The following is a 16,918-nucleotide window of genomic DNA, read 5'->3' as shown; positions in this document are numbered from 1 at the left end:
ACTTAGCTAAGGAGTAAAGGGGAGCTGAGATTTCGGCCATAAGTCCCTCTCTCCTACCATTCTATGCCACCCGCTTTTGGTCCCTAACATCCCTGGTTGTGACAGCTTCTCCTCCTTTACCCTATGCTACTGTGACTTAATCATTTGTTAAGGAGAGATGGAAATGCCTGACCATGGCAGGCACAATTCTTTGTTCAGGAAATTGGAACCCATTGCTTCCTTCCTAATCCCAGACAGCTGTGCCTCTGGTTTTCTTTGTTTAGCCCAAGGCTGAGGGGTGAAGCTCTACTTCATTCTGGCCTGCAGTCTTTTTTCTATCTTGGGGTTTGATAATCCCTCTGGTATTTGGAGCAGACTCTAAGATTTTTCTGTTTTATATAGTAAAACAAAAAATATTGCTTTTGTTGCTAATAAAAATTTGTCTGTAAGGAAATATTTTCTTAATATTGGAGTTAATACTTTGAACGTTAATGTGCAGTGTTTAGAAAGGTTATAAAGAAATGAGATCGGCCCGGCGCCATGGCTCACGCCTGTAATCTCAGCACTTTGGGAGGCTGAGGCAGGCAGATCCTTTGAGGTCAGGAGTTCAAGACCAGCCTGACCAACATGGTGAAACACTGTCTCTGCTAAAAAATACAAAACTTAGCCAGGTGTGGTGGAGTGCAGTGGCACAATCTCAGCTCACTGCAAGCTCCGCCTCCCGGGTTCACGCCATTCTCCTGCCTCAGCCTCCCGCCTAGCTGGGACTACAGGCGCCTGCCACCAGGCCCGGCTAATTTTTTGTATTTTTAGTAGAGACGGGGTTTCACCGTGTTAGCCAGGATGGTCTCGATCTCCTGACCTCGTGATCCGCCCGCCTCGGCCTCCCAAAGTGCTGGGATTACAGGCGTGAGCCACCGTGCCCGGCCAAAATTTTTTTTTTTTAATTAAAAAAAAGAAATGAGATAATCAGTACTGTCATTTCCTTCGTTAGAAGGGTTAGTACTGTTACCCTTTTTGACATGAATGAAAGGAAGACTACTTTTTGTTTTTTCCTTTGGGAAATAAATGTATGGATAATAACAGCCAAATAAGTTTTAATTAGAATTGGATATCTCTATTCCCATTTTCATTCAACCAGTATACTTGTTGGAAGGCTATCAAAATGGACATGCCATTTAAATGAAAAATTTCCAATTGTGATAGACATGTTGTTTATGAATATTTTCTGTCCTGAGGAAAATTAACTATTAGAACCAGTTGTAAAAGAAATGGTGGCTGGGCGTGGTGGCTCACACCTTTAATCCCAGCACTTTGGGAGGCCGAGGTGGGTGGATCGCCTGAGGTCAGGAGTTTGAGAGCAGCCTGGCCAACATAGTGAAACCCCGTCTTTAATAAAAATACAAAAAATTAGCTGGGCATGGTGGCAGACTCCTGTAATCCCAGCTACTTGGGAGGCTGAGGCAGGAGAGTCGCTTGAACCTGGGAGGCAGAGGTTGCAGTGAGGCGAGATCACGCCATTACACTCCAGCCTGGGCAACAAGAGTGAAACTCTGCCTCAAAAAAAAAAAAAAAAAGAGAGATGGTATCAGGTACTGCAAATTCTTAGAGTAGCTTCTGACTTTGCTCAGCCTTATTTATAAGATTTATCTACTGGGAGGCTCATTCAATAGGCACTTGAGAGTCCGGTGTCATAGAAAGTTGTTAATTTTAGAGTTGTATGCAGCCTTCTTTAGCAATGAAAATCTTTTACAGAATAAGGCTTAAGCTTTTTCAATGTTTTTGACTGATTTAGTTAACAGCTTAATTTATATTGGCACCAAGCCTAGATCTGATGGTTATAAACTCAGTAGTTGGCTGATACAGTAAAAACTGTAGTTTCGTTTTCTTGTTGTTTGGTTTACCCTTTACATTCAAGAGTTTAAGTAGATCTCATATGGTCTGGTCACATGTGTTCTGAGTAGTGGTCATACCACACCAGTCTGCTCCGCTGTGACTTGATTTTTTACAGACTTAAGTTTTAGTACAACTTAATCTCTCAGAGGAAGGGTTAAGTTCCTGAGCATAGGAATTCATTTTGGGAATGTATTTTCTTTTCTTTCTTTTTAAAAATTTATTTGTAGAGACAGAGTCCCACTATGTTGCCCAGGCTGGTCTTGAACTCCTGGGCTCAAGTGATCTTCCTGCCTTAGCCTCCCAAGTGTTGGGACTACAGGCATGAACCACTGTGTCCTGCCTTCTTTTCTTTTTGAGACAGGTTCTCGCTCTGTTGCACAGACTGGAGTGCAGTGGTGTAGTCATAGCTTACTGTCACTTCAGATTCCTGGCCACAAGCGATCCTTCCACCTTAGCTTCCCGAAGTGTTGGGGTTACAGGCATGAACCATTGTACCTGGCCTCTTTTTTTTTTTTTTTTTTTCTTTTTTAAAAAATTCCTTTCTAAAGGGAAAAGAACCTAAGGTGGGTGGCTTCCTATAACCATTTTTTTTTTTTTGAGATGGAGTCTCATTCTGTTGCCCAGGCTGGAGTGCAGTGACCACGGCCCACTGCAACCTCTGCCTCCCGGGTTCAAGCGATTCTGCTGCCTCAAGCCTCCCGAGTAGCTGGAATTACAGGCACCCGCCACCATGCCCAGCTAATTTTTGTATTTTTAGTGGAGATGGGTTTCGCCATGTTGGTCAGGCTGGTCTTGAACTCCTGAGACTTCAAGTGATCTGCCCACCCACCCACCTCGGCCTCCCAAAGTGCTGGGATTACAGGTGTGAGCTACCACACCCGGCCCCTATATCCTATTTTATAGTGTTTCTTGTTTATTATTTTCTCTTTGGATTTGTTTCATTTTGATCCTTGAAAATATGCAAAGGATGGAATCTTAATTTTGGAATTGTTTTTCTTGGTTGAAATTGGAATTATGTGGTTTTTATGGCATTTCCCCTAATCTATTAATGTGGGAGGAGGCTTGTGGGGAGGGAAGAGCCGTCTTTTTGAGATTATTAGGGAGGGAAACCATTTAATGACAGAATTGTATGACTACATTTTATTTTTATGAGGACTACTTTGTTAATTTACATTCTTGTGCTCTACATTCATGAAGTCAGTTATTTGAAACCATGTAATATATGTCAACTATTAAAGTTAAGTGACTTTTATCTGATAAGAGTTGTGTTAAAATAATCATAGAGAATTGATGCCTTTCCAGATGTTTTCCTGATACATCAGGGTTTTTGTTGTTGTTGTTTTTGCTGTTATCCAGCTTGGAGTACAGTGGTGCCATCATAGCTCACTGCAGCCCCAATCTACTGGGCACAAGGGATCTCCCTGCCTCAGCCTCCCGAGTAGCTGGGACTACAGGTGCACTGCACCTGGCTAATTTTTAAAATGTTTTTGTTGAGACAGAGTCTCGCTATGTTGCCCAGGCTTGTCCCGAACTCCTGAGCTCAAGCAATCCTCCTGCATTGGCTTTCTAAAGTCCTGGGATTACAGACGTGAGCCACCAAGCCTGTCCTGATTTAGCAGTTAATTAAATGTAAGTGGCCTCTCATTCTCAGGTGCTCTTACAGTATGAAAATGGAAGTTGTAAAGTTTGTTTTTAAAGTAACTCAGTGGAATGATAGACAGTGGAGACTTGGAAGGGTGAGGGAGTGAGGGTGGATGATGAGAAATTACTTAATGGGTACCATGTGTGTTATTTGAATGACTGATACCGTAAAATCCCTGACTTGTCCATTACACAATCTTGCACGTAATGAAATTGCCCTTATACCCCATAAATTTACATAAATAAAAGATCATGTCATCTGTTAAAAAATTTTTTAATAAAGTAACTCAGTTAAATTTATGGTATGTCACCATTTCTTGGCAGGACTTTGTGTCATTGTATCAAGATTTTGAAAACTTTTATACAAGGAATCTGTACATGAGGATAAGAGACAACTGGAATCGACCAATCTGTAGTGTGCCTGGAGCCAGGGTGGACATCATGGAGAGACAGTCTCATGATTATAACTGGTCCTTCAAGTGAGTCTTGGTTGGGAAATTATTTCTTGACAACAATTACAAAAGGGTTTATTCATTTGAGAAAATATGTTATTATAAATTGAGTATTCTCTCAAAATAGGAGTAGCAGCTGAGGATTCAATATGATTGGTTTCCTTACATATTCTTCATTGTTGAGCTTTTTAAGATATATCTTTCTATTACATTTGATACTGTGTTGGATTATAGTTCAGAACAAAATTTGGCTTACTTATTTATTTATTTTTTGAGATGGAGTTTTGCTCTGTCGCCCAGGCTGGAGTGCAGTGGCGTGATCTCAGCTCACTGCAACCTCCGCCTCCCAGGTTCAAGCAATTCTCATGCCTCAGCCTCCCGAGTAGCTGGGACTACAGGCATGCTCCGCCACACCTAGCTAATTTTTGTATTTGTTTTAGTAGAGATGGGGTTTCACCATGTTGGCCAGGCTGGTCTCGAATGCCTGACCTCAAGTGATCTGTCCCCCTCAGCCTCCCAAAGTGCTGGGATTACAGGCATGAGCCACTGCGCCCAGCCTGGCTTCTTTATTTTTAAAAATAACTCCTATTGATAAGAAACAGTATACAAAAGTTTAGTCTGTTTTATTTTTGGTCTTGACTTTAAAAAAAAAAAAAGAAAAGCTATCCTTTCCATTATGCCACTTATTAAGAATCAAGTATCCAAATTTATTTCTGGATATTTTGATTTCTCAAATGATTTAAGGATGATATATAGAGTGTTTTTACTTAAATGGATTGAATAGTTTGGAAAACTTTTTGTATTTTTAACATTGTATTTGTTTGTTTGTTTACTTATTTATTTATTTGAGTCAGAGTCTCGCTTTGTTGCCCAGGCTGGAGTGCAGTGTCACAATCTTAGCCCACTGCAACCTCCACCTCCCAAGTTCAAGTGATTCTCCCACCTTAGCCTCTCTGGTAGCTGGGACTACAGAGATGCACCACCACGCTCAGCTACTTTTTGTATTTTTAGTAGAGATGAGGTTTCACCATGTTGGCCAGGCTGGTCTCGAACTCCTGGCCTCAAGTGATCTGCCCACCTTGGCCTCCCAAAGTGTCAGAGTCTTGCTCTGTCACCCAGGCTGGAGTGCAGTGGCACCATCTTGGCTCACTGCAAGCTCTGCCTCCTGGGTTCACGCCATTCTCCTGCCTCAGCCTCCCGAGTAGCTGGGACTACAGGCTCCTGCCACCACACCCGGCTAATTTTTTGTGTTTTTTAGTAGAGACAGGGTTTCACTGTGTTAGTCAGGATGGTCTCAATCTCCTGACCTTGTGATCCACCCACCGCGGCCTCCCAAAGTGCTGGGATTACAGGCGTGAGCCACCGTGCCCGGCCTACAGCTTGCCTTCTTAGCTTGGTCAAATATTAGTGACACCCCTTCTCATGTGTATATTCACAGCAAGTTTATTATTTGTAGTGACTAGATTGTATTTTACAGTATACATGTGCCATGGTGTGACAGGTTGGGCTGTGTTAATAATCTCAAAATCTCAGGGAATTAAAACAGTAACAGTTTATCCTTATCGATACTTCATGTTCATCCTAGGTTGGTGGGGCCCTTGAACCATTTTGTCCTTAGTTAGGGGCCCAGGCTGCCTCAGCTTCCATTGTATGAAATGTCACTGGTCTCTGTATCTGAGGAACAGATGTGGCAAATTGTGCAGTGGCTCTCAAAGGATCCTCATGTGTATATATTCTCATGTGTGGGAGTTACTGAGTCAGAGTATGATGTATATCTTTTAATGGATAAGTACTGCCAAACTGCCCTCCAAAAAACAAACCTGATATTCTTATGTACAGTGTCCTGTAAGATAAGGTGACTGTCCTGGCCAACACTGGATATCATTAGTTTTAAAATCTTTATCACTATTAATAAATGAAAATTGATTATTTTAACTTCCATTTCCATAATTGGTAGTGTGTTTGAGATTTTTTTAATATAGACTTTGTTCTCTCTGCTTCCTTTTGTGTCACCAGTGCATTTGCTATTACATGTAAGTACTTTTTTGCTCATGAGTTTCATTGTTTTATGCTATTGATGCACAGGTATACAGGGAATATAATAAAAGGTGTTATAAACATGGGTTCCTACAACTATCTTGGATTTGCACGGAATACTGGATCATGTCAAGAAGCAGCCGCCAAAGTCCTAGAGGAGTATGGAGCTGGAGTGTGCAGTACTCGGCAGGAAATTGGTAAGTGAAAGCTGTATTTGGCCAGCTGCTGTTTTTGACATTGTTTTAGTCAGGGGCAAATAATAGTAATATTGACCTAGAGTATTAAATATCTACACTTTGTCATGTCATTTAGATAAGGTGAAGAATGCTTTGTTTTTCTGAAGTGTGATGGATGATTTCAATGCTTTCAACACATTTTGAGATGTGTTTATCTTTCCCAATGTGTTATACATATAGAATGTCCCTCGAAAAATCCTGCCAGTGTTTGTTTCATTTATAACTTTAATGTTGATTTCATTGGCTTTTGCAAATGTTAGTGGTTAAGAGTGCCACTTATTAGGATGTTGGGCATATGAGAGTTAATCTGCTTTCATACTGGTACATGGGGGCTAATAATAATTCCTGCCTTATAGAGCTCTTTTAAGACTTACGTAAGCTAATCCATGTAGAGCACTTGGAACATAGTAGACAATAAATATAAACTCTTTTTATTATTGTTTTAAGTTTGTAAAATATAAAAGAGTAATAACTTTATATAAAGAGATTCAATTTATTTTAATTCAGAGGAAGATTTCAGATTGTTCCAATTTGATTCAGAGAACTGACAACCCTGGAAGTTATGAAAACTTTCCAAATACTTATTACTGTAAGCACAGTAGATTAAAAGAACAGTTCATTGTTAGTTATTTCTCAGGGTTCTAGGGATTGGCAAGCACAGTTGGGTGCTTCTTACCCAAGGTTCCTCTCACGGTTGCACTCAGTGGTGGCTGTATGGCTGGAGACATGAAGCCTTCTTCATTCGCATGTTTCACCTAGGCTGCGGTGGCTGGAGCTCTGTGTGGCCTCTCCATGTTTCTAGCTTGGGTTTCTTCATACCATGGTGGTCTTGGAGAGTTGTTCATCATGCATGGCTGCAGGCCTCTAGAGCAAGCATGCAAAGATACCTGACTGAAGCCAGGCACGGAGGCTCATGCCTATAATCCCAGCACTTTGTGAGGCCAAGATAGGAAGATCAGCTGAGGCCAGGAGTTCGAGACCAGTCTGAGCAACATGGTGAGACCTGTTCTCTAAAAAAATAAAGATAAAGTAGCCGAATGTGGTGGCGCATGCTTGTGATCCTAGCCATTCAGGAGTTTGAGGCCAGAGCATCCCTCGAGCCAAGGAGTTTGAGGCTGCAGTGAGCTATGATCGTGCTACTGCACCCTAGCCCATGACAGAGTGAGACACTGTGTCAAAAAACAAAAACAAGGATACCCAGTTGAAAGTTGGAAGGCTTTTTATGCCCTAGCTGTACAGGTCCCAAAGTATCATTTATGCCTCTTCTATTGGCCAAAGCGTCGCTAAGGTCAGCCCAGATTCAAGGGTTGTGGGGATTGCCCTCCTCCACCTCCAAACGGGAAGAATAACAAAGAATTTGCATCCATATTTAATCTTCCATAGCAACTCTGTCAGCTCACGAAATTTAAAACAACATGAAGACAGGGAAAGAAATAAAATTGTGCAGATTTTTGTATCTATTTATTTAGATAGCTAGATACATGGATATATAGATAGATTGATGCATAGATGGATGCAGGGTCTCTGTTGCCCAGGCTGGAGTGCGGTGGTGCAGTCAGCTCACTTCAGCCTCAAACTTCGGTACTCCAGCCATCCTCCCACCTCAGCCTCCTAAGTAGTTAGGACTATAGGTGCACGCCACCATGCCCAGCTGATTTTTTAATGTGATTTTTGTAGAGATGGGGATCTCTTTCAAGAGGCTATGTTGCCCAGGGTGTTCTTGAAATCCTGGCCTCAAGTGATTCTCCTAACTCAGCCTTCCAGAACACTGGGATTATAGGTGTGAGTCACCATGCCTGGCCCCACCATCTAATTTTAAATATTTTCATTCCTCCTAAAAGAAACGCTATACTCAGTAGCATTCATTGGATACTGTTTCCCTTCCCCCTACAAGTCCTTGGCAACCAGTAGTCTACTTTTTGTCTTTATAGATTTGCCTATTTTGGACATTAAATATAAAAGGAATTGTATAACATTTGGTCTTTTCTGTCTGGCTTCCTTCACTAGCACAATATTTTCAAATTCATCCATGTTGTAGCCTGTAACAGCACTCCATTCTTTTCTATGACTGAATAATAATCCTTTGTGTGAGGGTGCCACGTCTTGTTTATCCACTTATCACTTGATGGTCATTTGGGTTGTTTCTACTTTTTGGCTATTGTCAGCAGTGCTGCTGTGAACGTGGGTGTACAAGTTTTTGTATGATATATTTTTGTTTCTCTTGGGTTTATACTTACTAGTGGAATTGCTAGGTCATATGGTAACTCTGTGTTTGACTTTTTGAGGAATTGCTAAACTGTTTTCCAAAGAGACTGTACTGTTTTACAATCTCTCCATCAATGTATGAGGGTTCCTATTCATTTTTATATCATCTTCCAGTCATCTTGTTTGTAGCCCAACTTTAACCCTTGATTACTTTGCTGCCTGTTCCCTCCGGTTTTTAAGCTTCTCTAGGGTTCCATACAGTGAATTTACTTGGTTTTCAAAGGATTCCACTCTATAAGGGCGTAGATATGACCTTCTTCTAACTCTGTCATTTTCCAGTTGTATTAGTTTCCTGTGGCTGCTGTAACAAAATATCAGAGCAGAGTGACTTAAAACAACAAAAATGTCTAGTCTCATAATTCTGTGGATTATAAGTTTGGGGTCTAGGTGTCAGCAGGGCCATGCTCTCTGACGCTCTGGAGAATCCTTCCTAGCTTCTGGTGTCGACAGCAATCCATGACGTTCCCTGGCTTATAGCGCATCACTTCACCACATGGCTGTCTTCCTGTGTGTCAAACATTGTCGTCTTCTGGCCGGGCACAGTGGCTCATGCCTGTCATCTCAGCACTTTGGGAGGCCAAGGCGGGCAGATCACTTGAGGTCAGGAGTTCAAGACCAGCCTAGCCAACATGGTGAAACCCTGTCTTTACTGGAAATACAAACATTAGCTGGGCGTGATGGAAGGTGCACGCCTGTAATCCCAGCCACTCGGGAGGCTGAGGCACGAGAATCTCTTGAACCTGTGAGGCAGAAGTTGCAGTGAGCCGAGATCACACCACTGCACTCCACCTGGGCAACAGAGCGAGACTCTGTCTCAAGAAAAACAAAAAAACAGCATTGTCTTCTGTATTCCTTCTGTGCATGTCTATCTCTGTGTCCAAATTTCCCCTTTCTATAAAGACATTAGCATCCCCCTAATGGTCTCATTTTATTTATTTATTTATTTTTAAAATCTTTGTAAAAATTTTTTATTGATACATAACATTTGTACATTTGTGTGGGGTACATGTGATGTGTTGTTACATGTATAGAATGTGTATAGAATCAAGTCAAGGTATTTAGGGTACTTGTCACCCCAAGCATTTATTATTTCTATATGTTGGGATCATCAAGTCCTCTCGTCTAACTATTTGAAATATACAATACATTGTTTTTAACTATAGTCACCCTACTCTGCTATCAAACATTAGAACTTATTTCTTCTAACTCTATATTTGTACCCATTTACCAGCTTTTCTTCATCTCCCCCGCTCCCCCTACCTCATCTCAACACACATCCTTCCAGTATTGTTTTACTCGCTACCTCCATGAGATTAAACTTAGTGAGGAAGGCATGTTAAAAGCTGACATAGGCCAAAAGCGAGGCCTCTTACACCAAGCAATTAGCCAAGTTGTGAATGCAAAAAAAGTTCTTGAAGAAAATTAAAAGTGCTACTCCAGTGAACCCACAAATTATAAGAAAGTGAAACAGCCTTTTATTGCTGGTAGAGAGAAAGTTTTAGTGGTCTGGGTAAAAGATCAAAGCAGCCACAACATTCCCTTAAACCCAAATCTAATCCAGAAGAAGATCTTAATCGCTTCAATTCTGTCAAGGCTGAAAGAGGTAAGGAAGCTGCAGAAGAAAAGCTTAAGCCTAGCAGAAGTTCATTCATGAAGCTTAAGGAAAGAAGCCATCCCTACAACATAAAAGTGCAAGGTGAAGCAGTGAATGCTGATAACTTAAGCAAGTTATCCAGAAGATCAGCTAAAATAATTGATGAAGGTGGCTACAATAAATCACAGATTTTCAATGTAGATGAAACAGCTTTAAATTGAAAGAAGACACCATCTAAAACTTTCACAGCTAGAGACAAGTCAATGCCTGGTTTCAAAGCTTCAAAAGACAGGTTGACCCTACTTTTAGGTGCTAATTTTAAGTTGAAACCAATGAATGACCTCATTTTAATTTGATTACCTCTGGAAAATTCCAGTTTCCAAAGAAGGTCACATTCTTCTGGGAATGAGGACGTCAAAATATCTTTTTTGGTGGGACACAATGGAACCCGTAGCATCATCCTTCTGTATATTTTCCATTTTCATTAATTGTGTTCAGAATTACAGATATCCACTAATTAATAAAAAATTGAGCTTTTAGCTTTTATTTCTTGGTTATCCAGTTGTTTTGTGATGATTTTCAAGAGGAAGATGGGAGTAGAACATTTTTATTTCCCCCTGCCTTTAAAACAGAGTTTCTAACTGGCACTCCAGAAATGACAAGCCTTGTGATCTAATCCTGTGGTTAAAGGAGCATTGTGCAGTGACGACATATAGTAAGGATACATTATGCCTTTATGGCATTTGATATTTTATAAAGTGCTCAGCTGGATGCGGTGGCTCACGCCTGTAATCCCAACACTTTGGGAGGCCAAGGTGGGTGGATCTCTTGAGGTCAGGAGTTTGAGACCAGCCTGGCCAGCATGGTGAAACCCTGTCTCTACTAAAAATACAAAATAGTCAGGCGTGGTGGTCCGCACCTGTAATCCCGGCTACTTGGGAGGCTGAGGCAGGAGAATTGCTTGAACCCAGGAGGTGGAGGTTGCAGTGAGCTGAGATCGCGCCACTGCACTCCAGCCTGGGCGACAGTGCGAGACTGTCTCTCTCAAAAAAAGAAGAAAAGCTCAAACGTATTATCTCTTTTGATCCTCACAACAATGTCATGAGGTAGATAGGGCAAATTATTATTGCTATTTAGAAGTATTTAGCCCAGAGAGTTCCTAAGGGCTTTGATTAAGCAAGCCTTAAGGACACATGGCATCCAAGTTAAGCATTCTTCTTTCCCGCATCTTTTCTCTCTGTAATGTCATTTAGTCCTTAAAGAGTTGAGTACCAATATAAAATTGCAGTACAAATTTACCAGTCAGTTCACAGTGAGAGAAGAAACTTTTTTTTTTTTTTTTTTGAGTCAGAGTCTTGCTCTGTTGCCTAGGCTGGAGTGCAGTGGTGCGATCTCAGCTCACTGCAACCTCTGCCTCCCAGGTTCAAGCGATTCTCCTGCCTCAGCCCCCAGGTAGCTGGGATTACAGGCACACGCCACCATGCCTGGCTAATTTTTGTATTTTGAGTAGAGACAAGGTTTCGCCATGTTGCCAGGCTGGTCTCAAACTCCTGACCTTAGGTGATCTGCCCTCCTCGGCCTCCCAAAGTGCTGGAATTACAGGCGTGAGCCACTGCACCCTGCCAGGAAGAAACGTTTTTACCTATCTCTTGCTGTATAACAAACCATCTCAAAACTTAGTGGTTTAAAACAGCAACAGATTTATTTGCTCATGATTCTGCAATTTAGGGAGGGCCTGATGTTATCTTAGCTCCATGTGGTATTGGATAGGCAATTATGACTGTGTACAGGGTATCCAAGATGTCTTAACTCACGTTTGACACCTCAGCTGGGTGGCAGGAAGGGCTAAGGGCTGGCTGGGCATCTCTGTTTCTCTTTCTCTCTGTCTCCCCCTCTCCTTACGTCTTTTTCTCCTCCTTCCATAGTCTCTTATCCCTCAGTTCCCATCCCCCCGCCCATGTTCTGTTTTTGCAACAGGCCAGTTAGATTGTTTTACATAGCAGCTGACTTTAAAAGTGTAAAAGCAGATTTTGCTAGGCCTCCTAAGGCCTAGACCTGGAACTAGTATGCACAAACAGGAATGGGTGAAATTTTTGGCAGCCCCCTTTGGGGAAATTCCACTGCAGGTGCTGAATCAGATTTTATTCAGCTATTGTGTTCTTTATGAGCACATATTACTCTTCACAATATTATGAAGAATATTACTCTTCATAATATTGACTCCTTCATAGATCTTAGTCTGAAAAGGACACAACACATACACTATGATTTCTTTTAATAAAGTGATGAGTAATTCTTAAATTCAGGATTTTGTGATACTGACTTTATTAACTTCACACAGGAAACCTGGACAAGCATGAAGAACTAGAGGAGCTTGTAGCAAGGTTCTTAGGAGTAGAAGCTGCTATGGCGTATGGCATGGGATTTGCAACGAATTCAATGAACATTCCTGCTCTTGTTGGCAAAGTAAGATACTCTGTCATTTATGAAAACTCCCTCATGTATATCTTCTTTTGTTTTGAAAAGCAGTCAGAGTGAGCTAAAAGCTGTTGTAAACTTTAGGCTAAACATAGTTTAGCCAAAGATATTTCTACCACAAATTGTTTTTCTTTTTTTTTTTGAGATGGAGTCTTGTTCTTTCGCCCAGGCTGGAGTGCAGTGGCACCATCTCAGCTCACTGCAGCCTCTGTCTCTTGGATTCAAGCGATTCTCCTGCCTCAGCCTCCCAAGTAGCTGGGACTACAGCTGTGTGCCACCACGCCTGGCTAATTTTTTGTATTTTTAGCAGAGGCGGGGTTTCACCATGTTGGCCAGCCTGGGCAACATAGTGAGGCCTCGTCTCAATTTGATTTTATTTTTTAAATTAAAAACAATTTGTGGCCGGGCGTGGTGGCTCACACCTGTAATCCCAGTGCTTTGGGAGGCTGAGGCAGGTGGATCACCTGAAGTCAGGAGTTTGAGACCAGCCTGTGTTTATATATATATATATATATAAAATATTATATTGTATATTATATATATAACATATATGTATGTTACATATTATATGTATTACATATATGTATGTTACATACTATATATATTACATATTACATATTATATATATAATATATATATATATCCCCAAGTGGGTAGCGTGTGTGAGAGGGCACAATCTGTATGTAAATGTAAATTATATTTCAGCAGATTGGTACTCTCATCCTGAAAGGCCCCTTGAGGTTATTTATTCTCATGTTTAACATGACACCTAGGAATGGTATGTTGAAAACGTGGTGGATTAACTCAAGCAGGAGAATTGAGTTTTTGTTTTTTGGTTGTTTATATGGTCACACTTAGCTGTGTGACTGTGAGCATGTCAAATAATCTTTCTGATCCTCCAAGTTTCTTTTGTAAAATGAGGTGGTTGAGCTAGATTAACTCTAAAGTCCTTTTTAGTTATGCAGTGTATGGGTCTGTAAGGTACAAATGGGACAAATAGAAAACAAACAGCAAGATAGGAGATTTAAACCCACCTGTGTTGATAAACATTAAATATAAATGGTTTGTACATTCCAATGAGAAGACAAAGATTGTCGGATAAAATTAAGTAGGTTTCCTAATATAAAATAGCAACCTATTTTAAATATGAAGACACAGAGGTTAAAAGGAAAAGGATAGAAAAAAATACAGCGTGCAAATAATAATCAGAAGAAATGTGAAGTGCCTGTATTAATATAAACAAAGATTTCCGAGCAAGAAATATTTCTGGTGATAAAGAGGAACATTGTGTAATGATTAAGGAATTAATTCATCAAGAGGTTATAATTTTAAATGTGTAGGTGCTTATCCCATTTATGCCTAATGTTCCATTATTGGAACGCTAAGCATGTGGGAGTTATTTATATCCTACTGCTCAAGGTCATCGCCAGGGTCTGATTTTGCAATTCAAAAAATTGTAACCTCTGGCATAAATGGGTTATTAACAGAGCTTCAAAGTACGTGAAGCAGAAATTGATGAAACTAAAAGAAGTAGACAAATAGAAAATTGTAATTAGAGACATTAACCCCTCTCTCTCTCTTTTTTTTTTTTTTTTGAGACAGAGTCTCGCTCTGTTGCCCAGGCTGGAGTGCAGTGGTGTGATTTCGGCTCACTGCAAGCTCTGCCTCCCGGGTTCACGCCATTCTCCTGCCTCAGCCTCTTGAGTAGCTGGGACTACAGGCACCCACTACAACACCTGGCTAATATTTTGTATTTTTAGTACAGATGGGGTTTCACCGTGTTAGCCAAGATGGTCTTGATCTCCTGACGTCATGATCTGCCTGCCTCGGCCTCCCAAAGTGCTGGGATTACAGGCGTGAGCCACTGTGCTCTGCCCTAACCCCTCTCTCTTAATTAACAGAAGAATGAAACAGAAAATCAGTAATGATATAGAATGTTTGGAAAACACTGTCAACCAGTTGACCTAATTGAGAGTCATGAAACACTTCACTCAACAACAGCAAAACATTTACTACCAAAGACCATATTCTAGGCCATTAAGCCAGTTTTGGTAAATTTGAAAGTATTAAAATTATTCAAAGTATGTTCTGTGATCACAGTGGAATTTAAATTAGAAATTGATAACACAAAGATATCTGGAAAACCTTTGAATATTTGAAAATTAAACAACGTATTTCTAAATAACCCATGGGCCAAAGAAGAAAAAACAGGGGAAAATAAACATATTTTGAACTAAATGGAAATGTAACCTATTACAGTTTGTTGGATGAAGCTAAAGCAATGCTCAGATGGAAATGTATAGCATTAAACATTTATACAGGTTGAGCATTCCTAATCCCCAAATCTGAAATCTAAAATGTTTCAAACTCGTAAATATTTTGAGTGTCATCATGACAGCTCAAAGAAAATGCTTAGGGGTGCTAAACCAGTAAATATAATGCAAATAATCCAAAATCCATAAAAATCTGAACTCTGAAACACATCTGGTCCCAAGCATTTTGAATAAGGAATATTCAACCTGTATTAGAAAAAAAGTAAAGCAGCCAGACTCCGTCTCAAAAAAAAAAAAAAGTAAAGCTTGTAGCTTAAAAAATTAGAAAAAGAAGAACAAATTAAACCCAAACTAAGCAAAAGGAAGAATATAATGATGATAAGTGCAAAAATTAATGAATTAGAAAATGGACAATAGGGAAATTAGTGAAACCGAAGCTGATTCTTTGAGCAAATGAATATAGTTGATAAATCTCTGGCCCGAATGGTCAGGATAAGACGAGATAAGATGCATATTACCAGTAACAGGAATGAGAGAGGGTGCATCACTACACGTCCTATGGACATTAAAGGATAATAAGGGAGTATTAAGAACAACTTCATGCCAAAATACCCAACAACTTAAATAAAATACACAAAATTCCTTGTAAGACATAAATGTATGGTTCTTTGACTTCACGTTATAATATGTTGCTGTCCTGCATTTTGAAGTACAAGCCTGAGATTCTTGTTAGAATTTTTAACACTGGAGGATTAGAGAATCTCATCTTGCTCTTCTCTCTGTATGCTTACAAGCTCTATCAGAGGATTATCTAGAATTAGACGTTTTCTACACAGACCTGGAAGATACAACCATAAGGATTTATATTCCAGGGCCGGGCGCGGTGGCTCACGCCTGTAATCCCAGCACTTTGGGAGGCCGAGACGGGCGGAGATCGAGACCATCCTGGCTAACAGGATGAAACCCCATCTCTACTAAAAATACAAAAAATTAGCTGGGTGTGGTGGCGGGTGCCTGTAGTCCCAGCTACTCCGGAGGCTGAGGCAGGAGAATGGCGTGAACCCGGGAGGCGGAGCTTGCAGTGAGCCGAGATCGGGCCACTGCACTCCAGCCTGGGGGACAGAGCGAGACTCCGTCTCAAAAAAAGAAAGATTTATATTCCAAATCAAACTATAATTGAAATATTATTAAATATTGTTTAATCTGTTAAAGACAGTAACTTACCCAGTTTTAATGATCCTTTGAATCTGATACTGAATTTCCATGTGAGGTGGTTAATTGCTCAGTTTGATGGCAGGGTGGGGCAGTATATTGATTAAGAGCATAGGTTCTGGAAGCAGACACTTGTCTTATTTAATAATTATTTTGTGGCCGGGCGCAGTGGCTCACGCCTGTAATCCCAAGACTTTGGGAGGCCGAGGCGGGTGGATCACGAGGTCAGGAGATCGAGACCATCCTGACTAACACGGTGAAACCCCGTCTCTACTAAAAATACAAAAAATTAGTTAGGCGTAGTGACAGGCGCCTGTGGTCCCAGCTACTCGGGAGGCTGAGGCAGGAGAATGGCGTGAACCCGGGAGGCAGAGCTTGCACTGAGCCGAGATTGCGCCAGTGCACTCCAGCCTGGGCAATAATTAGTATTGCTATTATTATTTTGTTACTGTGCTTGTGACCTTGAGCAAGATTCTAAACTCCTGAACAAGAGTTTCCTCATATGTAAAGTGGGAGTGATAATAGTGTCTACTACATAGAATTATTGTGAGGATTAAAAGTAATAATGCTTTTAAATCTTTTAACATACCTGAAACATTAAGCGCTTAGATGTTAACTGCTAGTATGAATATCTTTTATTTTTGAACCAAAGATTTAATAAAGCTTCAGAATAAGTTCTAAGGGAAAAAGACAGATTGATACATTGAAATGGTGAATAAGGCTGTCTAAAAAAGGCTGTCTAAAAAGAGTTCCTTTTTGCCAGAAAAAAAGAACATAATGCTTTTGCAGGTTTGCCAGAAAAATATTTAGCTGGAAAGAGGAGAAAATAAAATTTTGTGTGGAGGGGAAGGGAAG

General features: G+C 40.6%; 1 protein-coding gene across 2 annotated transcripts in view; it reads left to right on the top strand.

The window, feature by feature from the left end:
- Positions 1 to 16,918, top strand: part of SPTLC2 (serine palmitoyltransferase long chain base subunit 2) — a 101,027-nt gene that overhangs the window by 34,012 nt on the left and 50,097 nt on the right. The window contains exons 3-5 of one of the 2 annotated variants that reach the window (XM_510095.9): positions 3,841 to 3,995; positions 6,054 to 6,202; positions 12,442 to 12,566. In XM_510095.9, coding sequence (XP_510095.4) covers positions 3,841 to 3,995; positions 6,054 to 6,202; positions 12,442 to 12,566 — 429 coding nt within the window. The remainder of the gene's footprint in view (positions 1 to 3,840; positions 3,996 to 6,053; positions 6,203 to 12,441; positions 12,567 to 16,918) is intronic. The other variant, XM_063793817.1, reaches the window with a different exon arrangement.

The sequence above is a fragment of the Pan troglodytes genome, chromosome 15 (assembly GCF_028858775.2).
Source record: "Pan troglodytes isolate AG18354 chromosome 15, NHGRI_mPanTro3-v2.0_pri, whole genome shotgun sequence".
Taxonomy (NCBI): Eukaryota; Metazoa; Chordata; class Mammalia; order Primates; family Hominidae; genus Pan; species Pan troglodytes.
The sequence above is the reverse complement of the archived record's forward strand: the minus strand, read 5'-3'. Positions and strand labels throughout refer to the sequence as shown.